Source organism: Rhagoletis pomonella, unplaced genomic scaffold (assembly GCF_013731165.1).
Source record: "Rhagoletis pomonella isolate Grant_MI unplaced genomic scaffold, Rhpom_1.0 Rhpom_scaffold_00013, whole genome shotgun sequence".
NCBI classification, from domain to species: Eukaryota; Metazoa; Arthropoda; class Insecta; order Diptera; family Tephritidae; genus Rhagoletis; species Rhagoletis pomonella.
In genome coordinates, this window is record NW_023458567.1 from 21696048 (window position 1) to 21720433 (window position 24386).

The 24386-nt window shown below is 34.4% G+C and overlaps 1 protein-coding gene across 1 annotated transcript; it reads left to right on the forward strand.

Annotated features, from left to right (window-relative positions):
- Window positions 1-3414: 3414 nt before the first annotated feature.
- Window positions 3415-24094, forward strand: LOC118748967 (insulin-like). The gene is made up of 3 exons (XM_036483737.1): window positions 3415-5130; window positions 22930-23158; window positions 23220-24094. Exons 2-3 carry the CDS (start codon window positions 22930-22932, stop codon window positions 23372-23374), a joined length of 384 nt encoding a protein of 127 aa, XP_036339630.1. The 5' UTR covers window positions 3415-5130; the 3' UTR covers window positions 23375-24094.
- Window positions 24095-24386: the final 292 nt, after the last annotated feature.

Consider the following 24386-nt stretch of genomic DNA (forward strand, 5'->3'; position numbering starts at 1 on the left):
TACCTTTCGAACAAAGAAGAATCATTAAAATTGGTTGAGAAACATAGGAGCAGTAGGGATGAATAGATTTGTACGGGATTTCGTTAGCGTATTAATATATAGATACTAGCAGACCCGGCGAACTTCGTCCCGCCCAAAATTTTATTTTTAATTTAAACATTTTGGTCCAACAGTTTCTCCAACAATCCACATTTACGATTTGGACTGGCACATCATCGATTAAGGCTATGGTTCGGTGGTCGTTTGTCGCCTTAAATAACTGAACGAAAGTGTTATGTGCATGAGAAGTTCGCTGGTGGCAACACTGATCCGGATCTATAGTGAATGTGCCCTAGAAACTTTATCTTATAATTGGTGGAAATTTCAAAATGAATCCGTATCCTTGTTCAACAGAAATACAATATACATATATAGACTGAGATGAAATACCTTAAAAGCTAGTTTCGCGAGAGTAATTTAAGTGAAAAATGTTTTTTTCTGTCAGGTTCTATATTAAATTCAATTGAAAAAATAAATTTTCATTAAATTGCTTTCATGAAACTGGCTTTTAAGGTATTTCGACAGGTGGTGATTTGAGATTTACCACTGGACAACTCAACCCTGGTTTCTTCAAATGAAGCTTTAACGTATAATAATATTGGCAAATCACATCCATTGGGCCAATCGTGAAACACGAGAGTTCGATATACTCAATGGTGCACCAGGTCGATTTAGTCTGACATTTACGGCCCCTTTTCTCGCTTAACGATTTTTAGTAATAACTTGACCTCAGCATCACCTGGCAATTGGACTGCCTTTACCGTTTCCAATACATGTTTTGAATATTCCACGCCTCCTTTAAAATTAGTCCGAATTTTTGTTCATGTATATGCAATTGTTTTCATATATCTCCATACAAAGCTCCAGTACTCTACCATGAACAGAGAGAACAGAGATATACAGTATAACAATTTCGGTTTGTATAGGAGGTGCCACGCCCTTTTCCAATAACTCCATTTTTTTCTCCATGAGTATGTGATTGATTTCATATATTTCCGTACTTTACCATGATCGCTTCCAGAAATATGCGGTATGAAATATTCGGGTTGTATGGGAGGTACAACGCCCTCTTTTCCAATAGCTCCAATAACCGAAATTCCAAAAAAATCAGTACAGCCGACCTCGAGCTTTGCGAACAGAAAAAAACGACTTTTCTCAATATACAAATTAGTATAGATACAAATTAGTATAGAAGAAATACATTATTAACGATTTCTCTGCAAAAGAATTATGCGTTAACGAGCCAAGGGCTGATTTTCATGGTAAATAAATTTCTTTCATTTTTTATTAAAATATGGGTAATATTTTAACAAACGACATATAAATCCAAGTTTCAAACTTTGTACGAAATTTGAATATTCACAATCGATTATGCTTAGCTACTATATCAGCAAACCAAAACTGAGTAGTTAATTTGAAGTTTGTGGTACGTCGTAAAATGGTATTCTTATCTCGACGAATTGTAATATAATGATCCATTGCTGGAGAATGTAAAAACCGAATTTTCGGTTTTCGATTTAAAAGCAAAAAACGATTTACGCCTAAATTAAAAAAAGGACTGAAAAATATCATTAACCGAATTCAAAAAAACCGATTTTTGGAAACACCGATCTTATTTGAACATCCCTACCGGTAGTGTTTGTTGTCACACAAAGGGGGATCACCTACAGTTTTACGCCGACTCTGAACGGCGATTGCATTTTTAGGAGAAGCTTTTTTCCATGGTAGAATACACTACACTTTTTCTTTTCTGATGTTACTCGGAAACTGGGATCGAGCCTAGGCCCGTGACCGTGGTGATAACTGCTTAGAGAAAAATTAGCTGGAATCTCTTCAGCCTTCTCTTCTCAACTGCTTTCTTTTCTTTTGTGACACTAAATTTCAAACAACTTTCCTCTCACTTCCGAGGAACGCTTGAAGAGTTTTCAGGCTTGAAAACCAGCCCTTCAAAAACTTGATCGTAAATGATCAGAACGTCGAGCTGAGCCGATTTAGCCAAGGCGCATCCATATAACAAGCGCATGTAAGTAAAAATATCGTGTATTTGTTATTGTCATTGCCATTGTACATCAGGATGTCAAATCGAAAGAAAATAGCAGATAATTTTCGTCATTTCGTTTTGATGACATGCTTAAGTTACACCATTTCGTCTTGAATGACATTCTGCTGTACTACTGAAGACAAAAATATCAACTCAGATTTTCTGTTAACACCATCTTGTATAGATGCGCCTTGGATTTAGCCATCTCCGTCTGTCCGTTGGTATGTCTGTCTGTTTGAACGCAATCGAGTCCCTCAGTGTTCGAGATATCCGACTGAAATTTGGTAAGCGGGTGTATTTTTATAATGTATTAATCATTTTTCGGAACCGGCAAAATCGAACGACTATAACATATAGCCCCCATACAAATGACTGTTTCGATATGAGATTTTGTTTTATAACTTCATCATTTATGCAATTTGTGGTGTGTGTCCTGATGTCATAACACAAATTTAAGGACCTACAATTTTACGCCGCCTACAAATGAAAAATGGTTTACGAGAAACTTTTTTAAGGTAGAAATAGACTCAGAGGTTTGTCATTTGTTGGAAAAACTTTTCCTAATTTATATGTTGCTCGGGCCAAAGAATGAACCCAGGACTTACCGAGTGATAGTACTCAGCCACCGCGGCCTCCGAGATATCGATTTCTATAGAACCTGTAAGAATGAAGCTGCGCTTCAAAGGATGCGTCTCAGATTTTTGAGGAACAATTCCTTCAAAACCTTGGCGAGGGTTTGCACATTTTCATCGAATGCTCTTTCTGGTTGCACCAAAAACGGAAGATACACATCTAAAAGCTCAAACAGACGGCAGCGTTGATCCGGACTAACTTGGACTTAATCCGGATCAACTGCAGTTAATTCCCGAGTTAATTCGGATCAACGCTGCCGTCTGTTTATGCTTTAAGGAAATTTTCTACTAAACAGCGGAATGGTCCTAATCTAAACGAAAACATTTCCGTTACACACAAAACTGTCAGTTCAATCAGACATTCCACAAATGGATTTAAAGGTCTGGAACTGAAACACTAAATACGCAAAGCCTCAGCAACATGCCTAGCAATTAATTTAATCATTGTTCCAACATCTGTAACCGCGAAGAATCATAAATAGCAAACACAACAGATAGCCAGTAGCCGCCACGCCGTAGTAACACTGAGTGAAACTAGTAGCTGAGCAGTAGCATTTGTTGTTTTGTATGAACGCTTGTATGTACGGCTAGCGTGATTATTATCATAATTTTGTTTACTGTTTATTTTATTGTACTTTTAAAATGATAATTAGCCAAGAGTAACGAATCGACAGCAACAACGAAGCTGTGGCCGGCAACTCAGTTCTTAGGAGGCTCTTTTACAATTTGGCTGTGAAACGGTGAGCAACACGCGCTACGCATGTTATATTGTGAATAATAAATCAGTGGGAGGAAGAATATATTTATAACCAGCTCATTAAACTATTACTACACGTTTACTGAATACCAAATAAAATTCCATAAATATGCACATAAATACACAAACATATGTACAAGTGGCAAGAGATTAAAATAAATAAAAAAAATTCATTAAAGTTCGAACATTCCCTGTCCACAAAAGACATAGCAAACAAATATTCCACCGTCTAATCACAAGCGTTATATATAGAATTGTAAACACAAAGTTGCGCCAAAGATATATTTTTTGTGTACAAAACAGAAAAACGCAGTGTTTTAGCCTTCGTAAGTGGTGTTAGCAATATATCAAATTAAAAAAAAGCTACATGCTCGTAGCACATACATACCAAACAGCCCAACTACAAAAACAGCAACATCAGTACAATAAGCAAGCGCTGGACAGTCGACAGCAAGCAACAAACTACAACAACAGCTGAGGCGCCCAATTGGCCCCAGTTGTCATACCCACCTGCGGCGTAAGTGAACGCTCTAACTTCGCGCGTGTCTAACTATAGCACAGATCAGGCTAAAAATAGCGCACAACGCGGACAGCAGCGCTATTATACGACAAGGAATTCACTGGCTTACGATAATAAATATACATCTTATAGAAGTTATTCAAATACAAAGTTGCAAGCAGTAGGACGTCAAGCAACACCAGCCACGCTCGAAATAACGACCGCTTGCGCTCTGTGGCTAAGGCAGTTGTTGGATGTTTGCTAAAGATAGCCGCCGCGGTTAGCGTAGATTATGCCGTAGGCAAAAAACAGGTCGAGTCCAAAAATAGTCATTTGTGGTGTTAATCGATGTAAGTGCAGTCATATAGCAAGACCAAAGATATAAAACACCAGCACCACCATCAACAGCAGTGGGCAGCGAACAGCAGTGATCCCTGCATTTGAACAGACATATCTACATACGTACTTACATATGTGGGTAAATTTAAATGCGAGTGGCTGCAACAAAAACAAAAGCAGTAATAATAATAACATCGGTAGCAGTATAGTGGAAAATCGTAACCTAGAGAAGACTCCAAAGCGCCACACTCACGATCGTTGCGACCAGAGCGATGCTGAGCTCACACCGAAACAGTGCGATTTGCGCACCATACCGCCAAAAAAGTCAACGACATACTACGTAAATAAAGTTTGGTATTTTTCGGTGGTGATACTGCCAGTCAAGCAACTTATCGCTGAAAAAGGAATTAAATTACAAAACTTATTTTATAAAAATTGTATAAAAGGATAAGCGTCCTGCAAGAAAACAAAAAATTTCAAATATTTTTCAACTGCTAGTGATGTGCAACTTATGATCTTCAATTACATCGTATACTCTACAAAAAATTTGGCTAATATCGTTAAAATTTTAACTATTAAAAAGTTCCTGAAAAGGTGATTTAAGAAAAAAAATTTTATTAAAAAAGAAAGCAAAAACAGTGCAGCAAAACTGAAATACAAAAAAAAAAGAACTGAGCTCAATAAACTTCAAAAAATACGACGAAGCCTTCAGCAGTCGAAAAAGAAGACATCAATTTGTGTGATTTTGTCTACAGGCAAATAATGTTTAGGAATAACTTAAGCACTCATATTCGCAGCAATCAAACAACAACAAAAACAAAAAGTAAGTAAACACTGCAATGCTTGCAAATTTTAGTACTCAATTTTTATTTTATTTTGGCAAACGAAATTGAAATTTATTTATTCGACAAGTGTTTCTCCAAATAATTGCCATAATTGAATAAACTCGAATATATGTACATACATAGTTTTCATTTATGTATTTAGATAAAAAACGAGGCGAAAAATGCGCGCTGCTAGTAGTAAACACTTTTTGGCGCTTGTCTGTTTTACATATATATTTTTTTTTGTTATATCCATTTGGCTCAACGCCGACGGCGTTTAAATTAATGTCAATGACTATATGTACATTCATTTTACGGTCAATGTCATCAGTCTAAAGAACTAGATAATTGGCCAGTTAGCTGCGATTAATGTGGGTAGAATTTGTATAATTTTCAAAAGCAAACTGCAAAAAGAAACATCAACAAATAAAAAGGAAATTCTAAAGACGGATTCATCGTTCTAGTTCAGAACTTTTCTTCCATGTGGTTATTGTAGCGGTTTTCTCCCAATTCGGAGATAGAGAGCAATTGAAAAAACTATACTGATATAACACAAACGGCAATAATGCAAATTTGTGTTATTTCCCAATTGAATGTGAAATAACACAAATTTGCTTTATTTCATTTCTCGTTGAGCAATAAGACCAACTTTTAAACTTAACAATTTGAGTAATAAAGCAAACTAGTGCACATATGTAGGTAGTCACCCAGTTACATTTGACAAAAAGTAGTACACGAACAAGTTAAATGGACCGATTTGTAAGTATACAATTTTGAAAGTGCCCGGCGTCGCGGCGGTCCGCGTTCGCGCGCCGCCCCTCCACTCCTTTGGCAATTATGTACTAGTGGCATTATAACCGTTTAGAAAAAGGAAAATTGATAAAATAACACTAGTTCACTTCTGAAACTGCTTTGTCCTTTTGCTTAATGTCCAAGTAATGGGAATTATTGTGTATGGTGTTATTGCATGCATCCCACCCATAGTGGAATTTACCAGGTGCCACTGCTTTATTTGAAAATTTGCCTATAAAATGTGACTATAAGGCAGCCGAATGTCAGAAAATAAAGCGAGAAAGCCGTTTTATTACTTCATCTGTTTATTGCGACATGGTTCCATGCAAACATTTTAAGGTTTTCCAGCAATGTTTTTAACATATTAAAAAGCATGCAGAAAAAATTCGTACAAAAGCGCTATGTCCAATATGCGGAGCAGTTTTTAAAAACGATGCTTTTCCTATAATTTGGCAGACTTTTCATAAGTAAAAATATTTTGTGAATATTACTTTCTTCATATGAATTATATGACATTTTTTGTTTAATTCAAGGCCTATCAAACAGGTTTAGAGCATTTGAGCAAAAACAACATTTGCCTGTATTTTGTTGTTGCTTCTGGTATCGAAGGTGCCAAAAACTGTTCTGATTTTTTTCTTCTACATCAAAGCGTGTCATGCGAAATACGAAAAAGATAAAAAATTTAAATTGAAAAAATGAAAATTGTTGCAACTTTCTTTCTTAGTAAATTGGTTCGCTCCTCGAAGCATTGATCCATCCTGTGCCAGGCCCTGTAATCAGCGGTTGTGGTGCTGAATTGGGCGAGCCTTCCAAAAGCTGCTATTTAATCGCTGGTTTTGTATGGAAAATGTTTCACATGCAAATAGATTTTAACAATTTAGAATTTTTGTGAGAAGAAATTAAAAGTATTTAACATTTTCGAGAACACATAATTTGAAAAAAATCAAATCAGCTGCTATACTGATATTACCTGTTCAATGTGCCTTGGTTTAATTGTATTTTTGGAATAAACAAAGTTCTTTTTCCTTCTTTCAGTAAACTGTTTTTTTTTACAAATACATAGTATAAATAAGCAATGGGAAATAAGGCAAAATTTGTTTTATTTCCAACCTTTGTCGGAAATAAAGAAAAACTCACATTTTGGTATTATTTCCCATTTAAAAGTGAAATAAAGCAAATTTTGCGTTATTGCCGTTTTTTGTTATTTCACCCCCTGCCCCACATCTAGGCAGCCAATTCGAAAACGCCCTATCTCAGAAAACTTTTCAAGAACGCTCAATTCCAAAATTCGGTTCAAAAACGCTCTATCTCAAATATTCAGTTGAGATAGGGCGTTCTTCAATCAAATTCTGAAATAGGACGTTCTCCAACCAAACTCTGAAGTAGGGCGTCCTTGAAAAGTTTACTGAGATAGGGCATTTTCGAATCGGCTGCTGATATTGGTCGATCTTCCACTCAGCCGTACATATTATGTATGTACGTATGTACATATTAAAAGGGATTCACAAAAATGTATATGTGTACTACGTTATTTTAATGGTGTTGAATGAAAGTGACTTTAGAGAAGGTTGTCGAGAAAACTTCATTATAAAAAGATAACAAAAAGCCGATTTGAGTCAAAACATATTTTTTAAAGCGCTTATACCTGTGTGTTTAAGGCTCACTCGATGAAACCGCATTCAAAAGTTAAAAAAATCTGCTGTTTTTATTCGAAAATTATTTACTGAATATTTTCCGCGGTTTAAAGAAATGGAAGCGAACAGTTATTTAAATGTATTATAATAACAGTTCTAGCTTAAAGAAAACTAGCACTTTTTGACTTCGCGTTAAATGAAGGATGCGTCTATAGTAATAATGCCAAAATATGCGTAAAATCGTGATCCCGGAGACATAACTTTTCTTTTTCTCGAAATAATGTTGCATTTATTCTGCCTTGCGCCAAAGCTGTCAAGTTTTCGTGTTCTTTTCTCAGCATCTTAACATGAATATTGCACGCTATATCTTTAAAATGTGGGACTCTTATAATGTTGCCATATACAGGTGCAATTTTTTTTTTTCAAGAAAAAAAAAACGACATAAGATATTGACCAACATTTTTCATCTTTCGCACAGATTTTTTTTTTCAGAGCATAATCAACCATATTTTTGCTATTAGAAATAGAAGCACAAAAAAGCGGATTTTCGGCCCACGCTACTGCATACCAAAAATTTTTCTAAAAATTAAGATTACAAATTTCAAAATTTAGATACAAATAGTAATGATTAATAAAAAAAATAACAAAACATGTTTATTCTACTCCATAAAGAAATGGCGAATTGTTTGTAATTTTTTTCGCAATTTACTTAACATTTTGATGGTGTACGAGTCAAGCGGACTTCAGATTCGGTTTCAATGGGTTGAAATACATGTTGGTTGGTGGGTCTGGTTACAAACACACACCCCCTTTTTTTGCCGGTTTATTGTTGTATTTAAAATGTGTACATTAGAGCAGCAAAGCATTCAACGCGGAGTCTTCTAATCTTCCCCTGAAGTTATTGCATACAAAAACCTGCTGATTAAAAACATCTTTCGGCCTCAACACTTTTATGCTGAACTGCCAAAAGGTAGTCATAAGCGATTTAACGATAATGACCCCCCTCTCCTCCATTACAAAATATTTGAACTTCTTTTATCAGCACTTCGGATAAATTATAAGCAGGGACCGAACATAACAGTTATTGATTAAGACGGTCATGGAAAATTTTTCTATGAAGGAAATGTTTTACAACTAAGTGATACATACCAATCGATTTCTTTTTTCACCGAGAATAAAATTCGAAAATAAATTTTTATTTGCAATTTTTGTACAAAATTAAAAAAATAACAATTATTTTTGATTTTTATATTATAAATCCAAAATAACAATTATTTCTGACTTTTATATTATATAACAATAATAATAATCCCAACGCTTTTTACCCTCCATTCCCGCCCATCCGCACGATGGGCGCAGTCCGCATGACGTGCGGAACCAGTATTATCAATTTTTGCGCCGAGTCAAGATAGGCAGGAGTTTGTTAAGTGTCGAGATCTAAAACTGTTCAGCTACAGAACTAAATTCATCAGCCGATTTTATGTCTTTATTTTAATGATGCATTTATTGAGAGAGGACAGTATCGATTTCTTAATGCTGAAAAGCGGCTCTGATATATCAAACGTGCTGGAATGAGAGTTAAAATCCTGGCATAAGCGACAGAGTGGGTCGTGCAATTCAGAATTAGTTTTACAAGCTTTCAGAAACAGGGAGCAAAAGTGTATTGATACCCGGGAGGGAACAGTAAGGCTAACTTCGGCAAGAAGAAGCGGACTTGAAATTGAGCCTGTTAGTAATTTAACTATAAAAATTGTACCAAGCATTTACCTGCGGCTGGAAAGTGTAGGAAGATTAATAAGTTTTAATCGGTTCGTATAAGGTGGAAGGTTATATTGAGAATCCCAACGGAAATTTCTTAAAGCAAAAAGTATGAATTCTTTTTGAATTGATTCTATCTTGTCTGAGTAAATTTGATACCTTGGATTCCAAACCACCGAACCGTATTCCAGAATTAGCCTAACTAATTTTGTAACCAGGGTTTTAGTGATATAAGGGTCACAAAATTCTTTTGACCATCGTTTCACAAATGCAAGTACACCTTTAGCCTTGTTGACTGTCACATTAATATAAAGATTAAAATTAAGCTTAGGATCCATTGTGATACCAAGGTCCACAAAATTGTATACCTGTTCGAGCTTATAGTTACCTATTGTATAAGAAGCGGGATGAACAGCTCTTCGCGAGAAGCACATTACTTTACATTTCTTAAGATTTAGAGGCATAAGATTTACTTGACACCAGTAAGCCATGCTGTCTAAGTCTGATTGTAGCAAAGACCTTTCTTTAATTGAAACGTACGATATTAAAATTTTGGAAAATTGTATATCTGTAGAAATATCGTTTTTAAAAAGCAAGAACAGAACCGGGCCTAGGTGGCTACCTTGAGGGACTCCTGAAGTAACATCAATGACGTCAGAGATAGTATTTTTAAACATTATCCTTTGTGATATATCATAGAGGTATGAAGAGATCCAACGTAGAAAATTAGGTGGATGACCAAGAAGATCAAGTTTGTAGATGAGCAACGAGTGGCACACTTTGTCAAATGCTTTACTGAAGTCAGTATATATAACATCAACAGTTTTGCTTTCACTAAATGCTTGTGAGATATAGGATGTTAATTCAAGTAAATTTGTAGAAGTTGATTTGCCCTTGCAAAATCCATGTTGACTATGTGAAATGCTAGAAGAGATAGAATGCGTCAACTGATTTGTTATAATTGCTTCAAATAATTTAGGAATTGCAGAAAGCTTAGCTATTCCCCGGTAGTTCTCCACTGAAGATCTGCTACCGCTTTTATGTAACGGGGTGATGAACGAGTCCTTCCATATAGTTGGAAAAACGCCCTCTTTAAGAGACAAATTAAATAACGCTGTTAATGGCTCATAGAGGTAATCAGAACAATTTATAAGAATACAAGTAGGGATCTGGCCAGGACCATAACTGAAAGACTGCTAAGGATTTCAGATAAACTACTACATCATCGGGAAATATTACTGGGATATTTATTGAGTTCATTGGACTTAGTTTAAAAGGATAGTCAATGTTAGCATGTGAGTTAATGGAATAATTGGATTTAAAAAACTGAGCGAACATGTTAGAAATTGTTTGATTATCATTAGAGACGGTATTTTGATACTTCATTGCGGAAGGAAACCCACGTACATTTCGCTTGGAGTTTACGAAGTCATAAAATGATTTGGGGTTATATATTATACGCAGTTTGATTTTACACAAGTAAGCTTTATAACACTTTTTGTTTAATTCAAAAAACTTATGACGCAAAAGTGAGTATTTTACATTGTATGAGTGTAAATCGGTTTTTTTGTGTAATCTAAAATAACGGGACTTTCTGTTTTTCAAATTTCTCACTTATTTAGTGAAGCATAACTCTGTTTGTTCTTCAGGAACATACATGCGTTTAGGCACATGCTTTTCAAATAATTTATGTAAAGTAAAGTTAAAAAGTGCAACGCTTTGTTCAATATTTTCTTTATATGCAGGCCACGACAATTTAGACAGTTCTTTGTTAAGCATTTTAAAGTTGGCTTACGAAAAATCAAAGCGAATATTTGGTTCGTATGTTTGGGTACTGCAATTTTGACCATCACTTATAACTTCGTAAGATACCTCCATAGCAGGGTGGCAGACATCTTCGGGCAAAACGAATGGATCACACTTATTTACAACGGACTTAGATGCATCATCAATATAAACAAGATCTAATACTTTACCAAACTTATTGTGATATGTCTTAGATAACAACAAAATCAGTCACTGACTTACTTTTAAAAGCCATCAATATAAATCAGTCACCGACTTTTATTTTTTAAATCATTCGTATAAAAGTCATTAACATTTTTCGCAGTTAAGGTGTTGGGAAACACAAGTTTACTACGACTTATACAAATGACTTTTATAAGTATTACAGGCTAACCTAATATTCGCGGCTTGCGTTTTGGTACGCATGCCGTCGAATTTGTTTTTTTGCGTCACCCGAAATTGACTTGCATGCGTTTGCATTTGATTTCATTGAGCGAAACGTCAAATCAATATGACACGCAGAACAAAAATTGGAAATTGAGTTAGCTTCATACGCACGCCGTTCAATTTCGGTTGATCTAATACAAGTTGCATGTGCATGAGAAATTTTTGACAATAAATTGGCGGCGTGCGTGAATATTAGGTTAGCCTGTTATTTAAAAAATAACTGTCAGTGACTGATTTTTATTTATGCCTTTTTTAAATAAAAGTCTTCGGTAACTGTAATGTTCAGATTATTTAGATAAAAATCAAAAATTTATTGTTATTTTCGATTTATGAAATAAAATTCAAAAATAATTGTTAATTTTGATTTATAAAATAAAAGTCAGAAATAACGGTTATTTAAAGAGTAATGAAATAAAAGTCAAAAAATAATTGTTAAACAGCGATCTTTTTAATAAAAGTTGTAACTGTTACTGTAAGTTGGAGTTGATTGATTTAAAAAGTTATGTAACTTTTCCTTAAAACTTTCTGTTTCGTTTACATTAGCGGCGCTATGAGTACATTTATTTAAATCTTCTTCAAAAAAAGCTCAGGCTGCAATTTTAAAAGTACAGTTTCAAACTTTTTGTTAATTGTAGTCAAAAGGGCATTTTACTAAAATCATAATTCAAATTCTTAAATAAGTTCTTACTATCAATTAAATATTTCAAATTTTTCGGGACGTCAAAAACACCGAGATCCCGGGATCCCGGGATTGGCATCCTTAGTCTATACGTATTTTCTAACCGATCTGAGACATAAAATCGAAAACAAATTTTAGTAATTACACTTATGAGTTTCAAAGTATATTGAAATTTGATTTATGCATACGTTTCGAATTACAGCGAACTGGGTCAAAGAGCTTCTTTTGCCGGTATAAACAAGGCAATTAAAATTCAGTATGAATAGAACGATCATTTCCCAAGGAAAATTGGAACACGAACACTTCTGAAGAGCCGGAAGAAGCTCCCAATTCTGGAAAACCCAAAATCTGTGTCAATTATAAAAAAAAAAATCTTGAAAAATTGTATTTATTCCATGTAATTTTATGAAAATTCTGTCCAAATTTTTCAAAGTAAATATTCTCCAAGTGCTGTTCAAATAAGATTATAATTCTGTGGAAAACAACTTACATCTATCTTTCACATGTCGACAAAACATATTTTACCATCAAAGAGAAAAAAGTATTAATTCGAAGGAAATATTAGATAATATTAAAATATTTTTTCGCTATTCACAACCTTTTAAATGTCTCTGTTTTCAACAACTGAATGCTTTTTTTTAAATAAAATTTATTGCCGACATATGCTATTTGGTAGTTGTTTTGTCAAATTTCCACAGAATTTATCCTCAATATATTGTACATACATATCGCTCATTTACTCAAAAAAGCAAAACTCGAAATAAAACGGCTTTAAAGTTTTGAATTTACAAGTCGTCCCTCTTATGCCAGAAATATTAATGTTTTTTTTGGGACGTTGTAATAGCACGCTAGCCTCAAGTGGGCCAGTGAAATCGGGACTTTCCCGTTTGCACCTTCCCTCCCCGGGGGATCGCCGCACAGAGGTCCGAAACGGTAAGAGAGACAATTATGATTTTGGTGAAGTGTCAAATTCAAATATTTTTTCTTTAGACTCCGTAACACATTAGTTGTTCCAAAAAATGCACTTTTCTCTTATTAAAAGAAAAAATATATATTATATGGAGTAAATAAGCCAATAGTATACAAGTTATATGTATTTTCTATTGAGGCGCCTCGACAATTCTACATAATATTTTCCAATGGATACACCAAATTCAGGTAAGTGTGTCATATTTCTCCAAGAAATTCCAATTGGCAATTTGCTTTCCTGTTTGTCCAGACACTTTTACTATAATAAAGTTTCTATAAAACCTAGTCTAGACATCAACCTCGTCGGTAGATATCAACGAACTACAATTAGCAACGCTAGAGAGATGTCTCCTCGCCGGCAGTAGTTAAATATTTAACAACCGCATTATTTTTCCCGGGACGGTAATCATTATGAGTAAAATAATTTAAACCAGCATTTAATCATTATTTTATGATTTTTATTTTTTCGCTCAAAAATAATAATTATTACTGATTTTTATTTTTTCGATCACAAATAATGATTATTTTATGAAATTTATTTTTTCGCTCAGAGATAATAACTACTATTGAGTTTTATTTTTCCACTTAAATATAATGATTATTTATAAAATTTGAAAGGCCATACAGACGTAACCTACTGAAATTTTGACCTGAAAATTTTGGGACTTATTCCTTTTATTAGGGTGTCACTACATCTGAAAAGGATACGACAGAAATTACAATTTGTTCATTTTTTTGGTTAAAATTTAAAAAGTAATGATTATTTTCCATCCCTGTATTTTTCGTATTAAAATAAATTTTAATTTTTACTTTTTGAATGCTTTGTAAACGTACCGATATGAGATTTTTGTTGACAGTTTTCATCATTTCTGACACCTCTTGTTTTCGATGTACTTGGCGTATGAGTCCTTGAACATTTTCATTTGACCAATCATTATTTTCTTATTAATCCATCGACTTTCTTCATTGGTAGCTTTTTTTTCTAAAGGAACAGCCTTTTTTACATACATCGTCTTTTTTCCCTTTAATTTAATAAAATACTTCTTCCTAGTTACGACTTAATGCAGTTGCAGCCGAAACTAAGTTTTAAGTTGGTACTTAGCAAGAAAAGTCGAACTAAGGCGACTATGAATAGCTTTAGTTGTAACTTAGGATAGTTTCGACTTAGTTTTGAACTAAATATGACTATGAATAGCGCCACAGAGTATATTCGATTAAGAATTTCCGCGATTTAGCTTTCCCTGATTCCATGTATCGTTTTTGATGTTGCCTTTTTGTACCTTTAAAAAAGTGATTATAGCGGGGGAAAAGCCTTTATTCCTGATGATACAAGAAATTTGAATATGCTCTTCTTCCCCCTTCATACTGGCTCTTGGTGTTACCCCTCATCTACCAGCTAAATGTGCCACGCCGGCTCCTAAGTGCAAAAGGCTCCTGGGAGCCACTTTGCCCATCTCTGATATAAAAGGTTCAAACGGTCCATATTTAAATTGGGCGCCACTTGTATCAACTCACTCGAGCGCACGTTTAGTACATTCAAGGCTGAGTTAGAGACTGTTCTTACAAAACAATCAAGTTGATAATGAAGAAAATCTATGGATTAATAAAGAAGTAATAAGTAGTCATATGAAAATGGCCAAAGATTTTTTGTATGAAAAATTAGCAGGAAAGAATGACTGACTCCACGCGTATAACATTGTGTCGATAACCTCGGTAACGATGTTTAACTGGAGATTAGTGTTAACCAAAGATGGTGAAACGGCCTCCCATTATTACATTATTATCGACGATTTCGACATCATTCATATAACATGTGATCGATAAAGCAGTCGTTGTATTTAACCGGAGCTTTTACCTCCGATCTGTGTCCTCTTTGGGAACCCCTAATTTGGTATACAAACCCTAAAAGCGAGTTTATGCATGCATATACATAAATGCAAAATTTAAAATATTGATATATACTTTGTACTTATTAGTTGCGATCCCGTACAAATCTGGACTAGTCAGAAAGTCAGAAATAGTCAAAATCAGTCCGATTTTACTGGAAATCGATCCCGTGCTCGGTTCTCTGACTATTGAGAGGAAAAAAAGAGAGTAAATAAAGTCCTCTCTCTGTCAGAAGTTACCACTTTTAGTTCGAAGATTTTCTGCTGGTAAATTCTGGTATTTATTTTACGATCAGCTGCAGTTTGTTTGGCAACCAAAATGTAAACAAACGAAAAGTGCACTCTGCTAATTCATGTTGGAAAGTATTTAATTACTTGTTTAAGTGGATTCTAATGAATTTGAAAGTATTTTTGGTTATTTACATCTGTGAGCTGAGTGTGTTTACATACAAAATAAGCAAAAATGTACAACCAAAATTTGGGGGGTATGTTGAAGTTGAGAGAAGTTAAAATTTTTTATTAGAGGGCGGTCCCGTACATTTCAATTTTTATTTTTTGACAGTTTTACTAGTTTTAGTCCGAGGAATACGGGATTGCACATATTGTTACGTTTTCCACAAAGTTTTATAGCGAGCCATATTGCTATAATCTCATAAATTGCACATTTACCCCCTTATTCTAGAACCCGAATTTTCGTAATTCGTAATTCGTAGCTACCCTTGCGGACACATGTGCAGCATTGCCAGCTATCAGTTGTTTTTCGAAGATAGCTGAATGAAGGAAAACAAAGTGGAAAGGAATTAAAAAAAACGCATCATATGCTTGTTTATTGTAAAATTGGTTAATTTTACATATTTTGAGGAAAATTATGGATTCTGATGTATTTGCGATTATAGCAGCAGAGTAAGCGGTCGCTATGGCAATGGATCCACAAAGGTATGCGGAGCTGTCGGGCATAGCAACCATGGGCGCATCTATGTCAGCTTCTGGCTGAATTGTTGAACCACAAGCCAGAACTCCTCCTATGCCTGAAGCTCTGGTTCTCAATCCAATTAATGCAATAACAGCTTCTTCCAAGCCATTGAAAACATGCACTTTGTTAGGTGCACCACCTATTGCGCTTGCTTCTGGCTTCGGCCGCGCTTAGGGATTATAACCCTTACTAAGTAGAATTCTCCTTTCTCTGTTGCGGGGAAGAGGGGTTTCCGCATGTCAAAGGTATACAACATTTCTTGCGCATATCACTCCGGCTACGCCGTCCACAGTATTTTTGCGCAGAACCCACGTCGAAATTTGCAAAAAAGTGCATAGTTACGGTGATCATCCGTCCTTTATTTGAAAGGACAGTCCTTTATTTTAACCCCCTGTCCTTTATAATTTTTTTCAAAATAAAGGACGCCTTTTGTCCTTTATTTCTTAAACTGTCCTTTAAATCGGCTCTGCATTTTTCAAAGGTAAATTTTTAAACACAGAATATGAAAAATAAAAATTTCCCTTATAAAATCTAATGAAAACCTTCACCAGTTCGTTTCACACCCCACCTAAGGGTTTTTATTTAATAGGTAATCTTTGCAAATCTATAAAGGGAAAGTTGTGCCCAGGATCGTGTTGCACGCTGGGTTTCCAGTTCCACTGAAAGAGATATAGATTGGCGCTTACACATATGTTAGTGTTTGGCCGAGCTTCTCCTCCGATTTGTGGCGAGCGCCTTGATGTTGTCACACAAAGTGGAGGGACCTACAGTTTTACACCGACTCCGAACGGCGGTTGTTTTTTTATGAGAAGCTGTTTTTCATGACAGAAATACACTCGGTTGTTTGCCATTGCCTGCCGAGGGACGACCGCTGTTAAGAAAAAACTTTTTTTTCTATATTTTTGCGATGTTGCTTTGACCAGGGTTTGAACCCAGGTTCTGCGGAGTGGAAGCGCGCACTGCTTACCACTACACCACAGCGGCTGACCACTGAAAGAGAACAGTGGTTCAAAACTGGCATTTAGTGTTCGTAATTCACTGGAGCCTTAATTTTTTTCACTTAATTTGATCTTTTTTATGAAAGCTTATAATATTTGCAAGAGACTAGTTGATCCTGATTTGTGAATTTTTATTTGATTATATTAAACTTTGTAGAGCAAAATGCAGAAAAAGTGGCAATTTCGATGAAAATGTATTCTCCTGTTCCCGTTAATAAATGTTATATAACAAAGACTAGTCAAAAACAATTGTATGGTTCCCCAAAACGAAACAACTACAAACAAAATTTTTGAAATGTTATAAAAAATGTTCACCAAAATATTTTTTTTTGGTTAAATTCCAATTTTGAACCACTGTGTGCTGGCTTCGGTGTGCAGCAAAGGATGGCGAAGTCCTTGAAAAGGATTTGGCTTCATTTTTCGGAATCGGTTAATTAACCGGTAAATATTTGATTTAAATTACGATACGGGTAAGGTACTTTTATCATACAAGTTGTATGCATATGGAAAAAAAAATGTCCTTTACTTTACGTTGGTTAATATGGTCACCGTATGCATAGTGCAAACCGAGTTTATTAATAAGCTAGTGGTAGGAAATTTGAAACATTTATCTTAAATAAAATGTGAATCCTTTGATTACACGTGTATGTTAAAGTTTGGACACAACAACCGTTTATGCGTTTGGACACAACAACCGAAAATCGTTGTACATTAACTAACCCGGACCCAAGTTTCTCGATAAGGGACAACAAATATTCTTTTTTGCTCGTTTATATAAAGCAGTGGATAAAAATATACGTATATGCGAAAGGCAAATTTATCTGTTTAAATGAACCCCACCACCAATATTTCTTTGCAAACACACATCGATTTACATCTTTTATTTCGCATCCGACACAGAATTGTTTTCGTACAAAATTACGCAAAAAAGCTTACTCGTTTGTTTTTAGGCATGCCATTGTTACGAATTTCGAAAGTTCGAAAATACGATTCGGATTGCAGCATACTATTTCTACGATTCGTAGCAAAATCCGAATACGAAAGAGATGCAGAATAAGGGTGTTAAAAATATTTTGTGTTAATTATGTTTAACTGTAATAAAATTTATGACACTATGATAATATGTCTTGTTATGGTACCTTTTAAACTACATGGTTTTATTATCGATATTAATATTGTTTCGTATCCGTAATTTAGGTAACTATTAATGAAGCTTCATACACGAGGAGAACGGTCATTGTACTTCAAATGCACCAACGCCTAAATATTTATGTATGTGTGTATGTATGTACACTTTCAATGCTACATACATACATATGTATCACAAAAGCTCTTTATAACAAATGTCCACTAAATTTTCTTAATTCGAAACACGCTTATAACATAAAAATCACTTGTAATCTCTGCTTAAATTTAAATTAAAGAATCAAGTCAAGCATATCGCTTATTTAGAAAATCTACCATATGTACTATGTGGGTGTGCCATATTCGCATTTATTTATTTTATTTCGTATGCATGTATGTATGTTTTTATTTACATATGCTATTCATTTGTACTAATTGTCTGGTATGCACTTATTATTTATATTAATTTGTATTTTATTCTCTTAAGTACTTAATTACATTCTTATATGTATGTCCATATGTGTGTATTTATGTGAATGGGAGCGTACCTTGTCACTCTGGATTTAAAAATATACATACATACGTATTTACATATCTTATTTTGTATTAAATATATTAACACAAACATATATGCATACATACATATGTATAAGTTCATCCGTTATGAAGTCAACAAAATGAACAGAACGTTTGTGCTGCAGTAATTATTTTCTATGGCGTTGCCGTGATTTCCATCTACACTTGTCAGCTACTGTTGGGTTCAAATCCTCTGTTTTGTTGCTGTAATTGCTGCTTTTTAGTTTATTTTACAGGCTCGTGGCTTTATTAAAATAGATTAACTTTTTTATTTTTAAACAAAACTTAAATGACAACGCTACGCCAACGCTTACAAATCAAGCTTCATATAAACAAAATTATTTAAATCAAAACCGCAGCAACAACAACGAAACCATGTCCTAAATGATAAGAAATGCATTGTGCTCCCACACAGTCTTTTATGTATGTATGCATTCGCATAAAATCAATATAACGGGTGATTTTTTTGAGGTTAGGATTTTCATGCATTAGTATTTGACAGATCACGTGGGATTTCAGACATGGTGTCAAAGAGAAAGATGCTCAGTATGCTTTGAAATTTCATCATGAATAGACTTACTAACGAGCAACGCTTGCAAATCATTGAATTTTATTACCAAAATCAGTGTTCGGTTCGAAATGTGTGTTTTCGACAAATTTTGTTCAGCGATGAGGCTCATTTCTGGTTGAATGGCTTCGTAAATAAGCAAAATTGCCGCATTTGGAGTGAAGAGCAACCAGAAGCCGTTCAAGAACTGCCCATGCATCCCGAAAAATGCACTGTTTGGTGTGGTTTGTACGCTGGTGGAATCATTGGACCGTATTTTTTCAAAGATGCTGTTGGACGCAACGTTACGGTGAATGGCGATCGCTATCGTTCGATGCTAACAAACTTTTTGTTGCCAAAAATGGAAGAACTGAACTTGGTTGACATGTGGTTTCAACAAGATGGCGCTACATGCCACACAGCTCGCGATTCTATGGCCATTTTGAGGGAAAACTTCGGAGAACAATTCATCTCAAGAAATGGACCGGTAAGTTGGCCACCAAGATCATGCGATTTGACGCCTTTAGACTATTTTTTGTGGGGCTACGTCAAGTCTAAAGTCTACAGAAATAAGCCAGCAACTATTCCAGCTTTGGAAGACAACATTTCCGAAGAAATTCGGGCTATTCCGGCCGAAATGCTCGAAAAAGTTGCCCAAAATTGGACTTTCCGAATGGACCACCTAAGACGCAGCCGCGGTCAACATTTAAATGAAATTATCTTCAAAAAGTAAATGTCATGGACCAATCTAACGTTTCAAATAAAGAACCGATGAGATTTTGCAAATTTTATGCGTTTTTTTTTAAAAAAAAGTTATCAAGCTCTTAAAAAATCACCCATTACATATATTTATAAACATTATAATTCTACTCAAAACACCCAATATAAATATTTATGTACATACCTTGCTTGCGAATGGTTAATCAATCAATTCGAAATCAAAACTTGCAAGAAATTAAAAACAAGCATTTGCGATTATGCATACATATTTGCCTAGTATAATTTAAGTGTACGAAAATAAATGTATATGCCTATATGTTTATAAAATAGTATGCAACATAACTGATAATTAAACGAATTGTATTCTGAAATGAATCAAAGGTTATCTACCCCATGCATTATTTTGTATTTCGTTTATTATTATTGACTACATTTTAAACAACAAGTGTGTTTGAAGGTTTCCCGAAACGATTTTTATATACAATAAGTACATACATATGTATGTACAGAGCTCGTAAACATGACTTATTCGGGGGTTAATTGTAATATTATATTCTCGAACTTTCAACTCAAGCTTTTTTTTTGAACGGCGTCCAAAATTTTCTTGAGTTTTAGGTAAATGTGAGGGGGCCCATAGGTTCTATCTAAGTTTTCACATGACTATATTTACAGGGACCATTTTACTATAAGCAGCCGAATGTTGATTTTGAGTACGCACTTTTATTAAGTTCGTCCCTGCTTTCCGCGTTTATTAATTAATTGGGGAGTTCAGGATTTTGTAGCACATTTGCTAGTGCCCTTACTTTTTTTCAGGGATATAACAGTTATAAGTTTTATTGAAAAACGTTGTTCCATAACAGTTATAAGATGAGAAATATTTTTTATTTCACCGATAAGAGTTATGACCCAACGTTTACATTTACATTGCCTGATAACTGTTATGCAGGACAAATATATTTTCAGTCGCCAATAAGAGTTAATTCCCAACGTTTATTTTTTACGTTGTTTGATAAAAGTTATTTCCCAACGTATATTTTTTACGTTGCTTGATAAGAGTTACTGTCCAACGTTTATTGTTACGTTGTCTGATAACAGTTATTTCACTCCTCCTCTTTTATTTTCATCATCTTCGTTTCGTCAATATTCTTATCTTACAACGTTTATCAGACAACGTGAAAAATAAACTTTGGATAATAACTGTTATTAAACAACGTAAAAAATAAAACCTTATGAGAGCAAAATAATGGAAATTTTTATTTGAATTAATGAAGGTTTATTTGCCCTCGAAATTTGTGTTCGGACATATATCAAAATTAAAGTGATTTTAAGATGAAACCAAATACGATAGTGATTTTAATATGAACATCAAAGTCAACAGATTTCAGAAAGTTGTGATGTATGGAGTACACAATCTATGTACAAGAATACTTGGTAGGGAAGATTGTGAAAGAAATAAAATGTATTATAAAAGCGAACTAAAAGGTTGAATTAACTTCAAAATAATTGTACACACATTGTCCCCAGATCTCTCAAATAAATGTGAAAAGAAGTATTAAATTAATGGCTTTGTTCCACATACTTTCCGGGCTGTTTCGGTAATTAGAGAGTAAAAATAAAAGTATGTTTACATAAAAAATAATCTTAATCAAAGCTCGTTTGTTAATTACTCCGATTACACAGGCAAATCTCAGATTATTAGTCGTCAAATTTGTTGTTCTCACAACTCAAGGAAAAGTTAAGTTTTTTCTCTGTGCCACTGTGATCACTTTTTTCTGCTTTATTAAGCAATTTAAACATATTTCAATTTAATATTTTATTAAAAATACCTTTACAAACCTCTTTTCCTTGCCAGCGTCCATTTTGTTTACTTTAACATTTGACATTTTTTCTCTTCTTCGCAAAAATAATCAATGAAACTAGGATGGACACAGGAAAGTTATCGGAATTAATTTGAGATTATTTTATAAATACAGATTAGGGAGTTAAGCTCGAAAATGAAGACAATCTTATATGTAAACCTAGTAAAAGTTACTCTCTCAGAAATGTCAAAAATGGGTCAAAACGTGGCAAAAGTGCCCAAAGCGTGAGGAACGCAAAAAACCCCGGCACATTTCATGACGGGAATCAGCAATTCAGTTTTTTCCATAGTTTTTCTTCATTCAATTAAAATTCCGCTTTAGGTTAATCACTACTTTTTCATTTTACATCCCATATTTCATTTGCAAAATATAGAAAATACATTAAGTGTGAACTCTTTTCAAGGCATGTTTCAACGTGTTCAAAATGGTATAAAAAAATAATAGCAAAAACATAAATATTTCTAGTACACATATGCCGAGAATCACGGCAACTCTTCTAGCGCAAGCGCTAAATATATGTATTTCAGATGAGACTAACAGGTCTATTCTGCGCTGGTAATAATTTTTTTTTACCGGTAAATAAAGTTCCTATCAATTGATTACGAGAAAGTGATTAATCATAGCGGAGTACCTTCACCTATTTACCCATACCTGGGAAGTGATGTTCCTTTTTTGTAATTCTTGTCGAGTAAAACACAATTCGAAATACGAATTTTGCCAATTACCCCTAAAATCTTGAGTTACGGGTAAAACCGGGTTGCGTACTTTTGCGCACTTAAAAGCCTGCAGATTTTAGGGGTGTTTGTCAAATTTCATATTTCGATTCTTGTTTTACCCGACAAGGCCTACAAACAAGAGTGGCTGCAACAAAGATTAGTCAACATTACCTTCATTTTTAAGACAATATCAACATGTTAAAAATCATTCAATAACGAAGGCCTCAAGCTATGTTAACTCGAAATATTATCTATACGTAATATATCCATCAGTACAAAAATATTATCATATAAATTAACAAAGCAACTTTGCAAATATTTACTTCTCTTACAGATGATGTTCCCTCAATATTCCGCGAGTTTTCCTAACCTGCTATGCCTTAGCCTGATCGTCATCAGCCTAGTGTTTTGCCTGGACCTATCATCGCACTGTACAGAAGCTCAACCTCTGCTTCCCGGTGGTGGCAGCGATGTAGAGTTCAAACGCTACTGCAGCACAAATCTCTCTGATGCCATTCGTCTAATATGTGGCGGCAGGTATTACTCGCTATCTCGAAAGTTTCGTAAGTTTAAAAAAGTCTGCACATTTTTAGACATAATTTAACATTCGTATTCTCTTTACAGCCGATAGTGTCGGCATGGGCCATGTATCCAGCCTGAAACGATTAGCCGGCGAGGATGGTGAATACCGACAACCATTTCAAGGTGCCATACACGAGTGTTGTCGGCGTCCATGCGGCTACTCGGAACTCAAGTCATATTGTGACCCCGATTACTGACCCTAGATCATGTGCGCACATGGCGTATTATCGATTAGCAATAACTTTGCGCAGTTATTCTCACACGAATTTCAAATCATCTCTTAGCATTAACCTCATGCATTTGAATCATACGAATTTGTTTTAACGGTTTTAGATATAATACTGAACCCTTAAAGTTATGCTTTAGACTAGGTATTAAATGTCTCGGATAAAATGTGTATATTTTAATTAATTGTTATTAAAATATCAGTTACTCATAGTATATAAGTACATATGTACAACTAATTGTATGTATACGTGCTGTACATCAGTAGTTATGCTTAGTAATAAAAGAAGCGGAATTTTAGGGTTTATAATGCGACCCATGTGATATACATAAGTACGTGAAGTTAAATTATTCTTGTGAAACAATGACGAAAACAACGAAAACAATATCCAAAAGCAAATTGAATGGAGATCGGTGGTCGGGCGAATGATTTTGCCGATTGAAATCTACAATCAGATGGAAGCTGCAATTCTTCAAGAAGAAAGAACCGAATGATTGCACGTTATATTGTCAAATATAAATACATATACACGTATGTATTTACTGTGTATGGATAAATATTAAAAACCTGGCTTGTGTTGTTTACAAATTTTATACTACGAGTATTTGTTGAGATTAACGAATAAATTATTTGTTTTGTTTTACTTCTACTAAAACGCATTATTTCTAGTTAAATTGATTTTAGTCGAATTTAGGAAAAAAACGTACAGAAACAACGGAGCTTATAGTTAGTTAAATCATTTATCTAAATAGTTTCGATACATAAATTAGTATATAATATTACTAAAATATAATTTTAAACAAATAAGCGCTAATGACTAATAAAATTAAAAACATTGTAAATAAAATTAATAATAAACTTTTTTTTAATTTCGGCTGCAGTCCAACCATGTAGCATTAATAATGTGGACGAAAGGTTTCAAGACTGAAGCTGGTTCCTGCAGTGAGAAGTATAGAACTGTGGTAACAGGAGTTCATAAGACA

Excerpts from the sequence above, each read along its gene's own strand:
- LOC118748967 (XM_036483737.1), top strand. The coding sequence starts at position 22,930 with ATGATGTTCCCTCAATATTCCGCGAGTTTTCCTAACCTGCTATGCCTT. Across the intron at positions 23,159-23,219 it reads CTCGCTATCTCGAAAGTTTC|CCGATAGTGTCGGCATGGGC; the intron begins GTAAGTTTAAAA and ends TTCTCTTTACAG.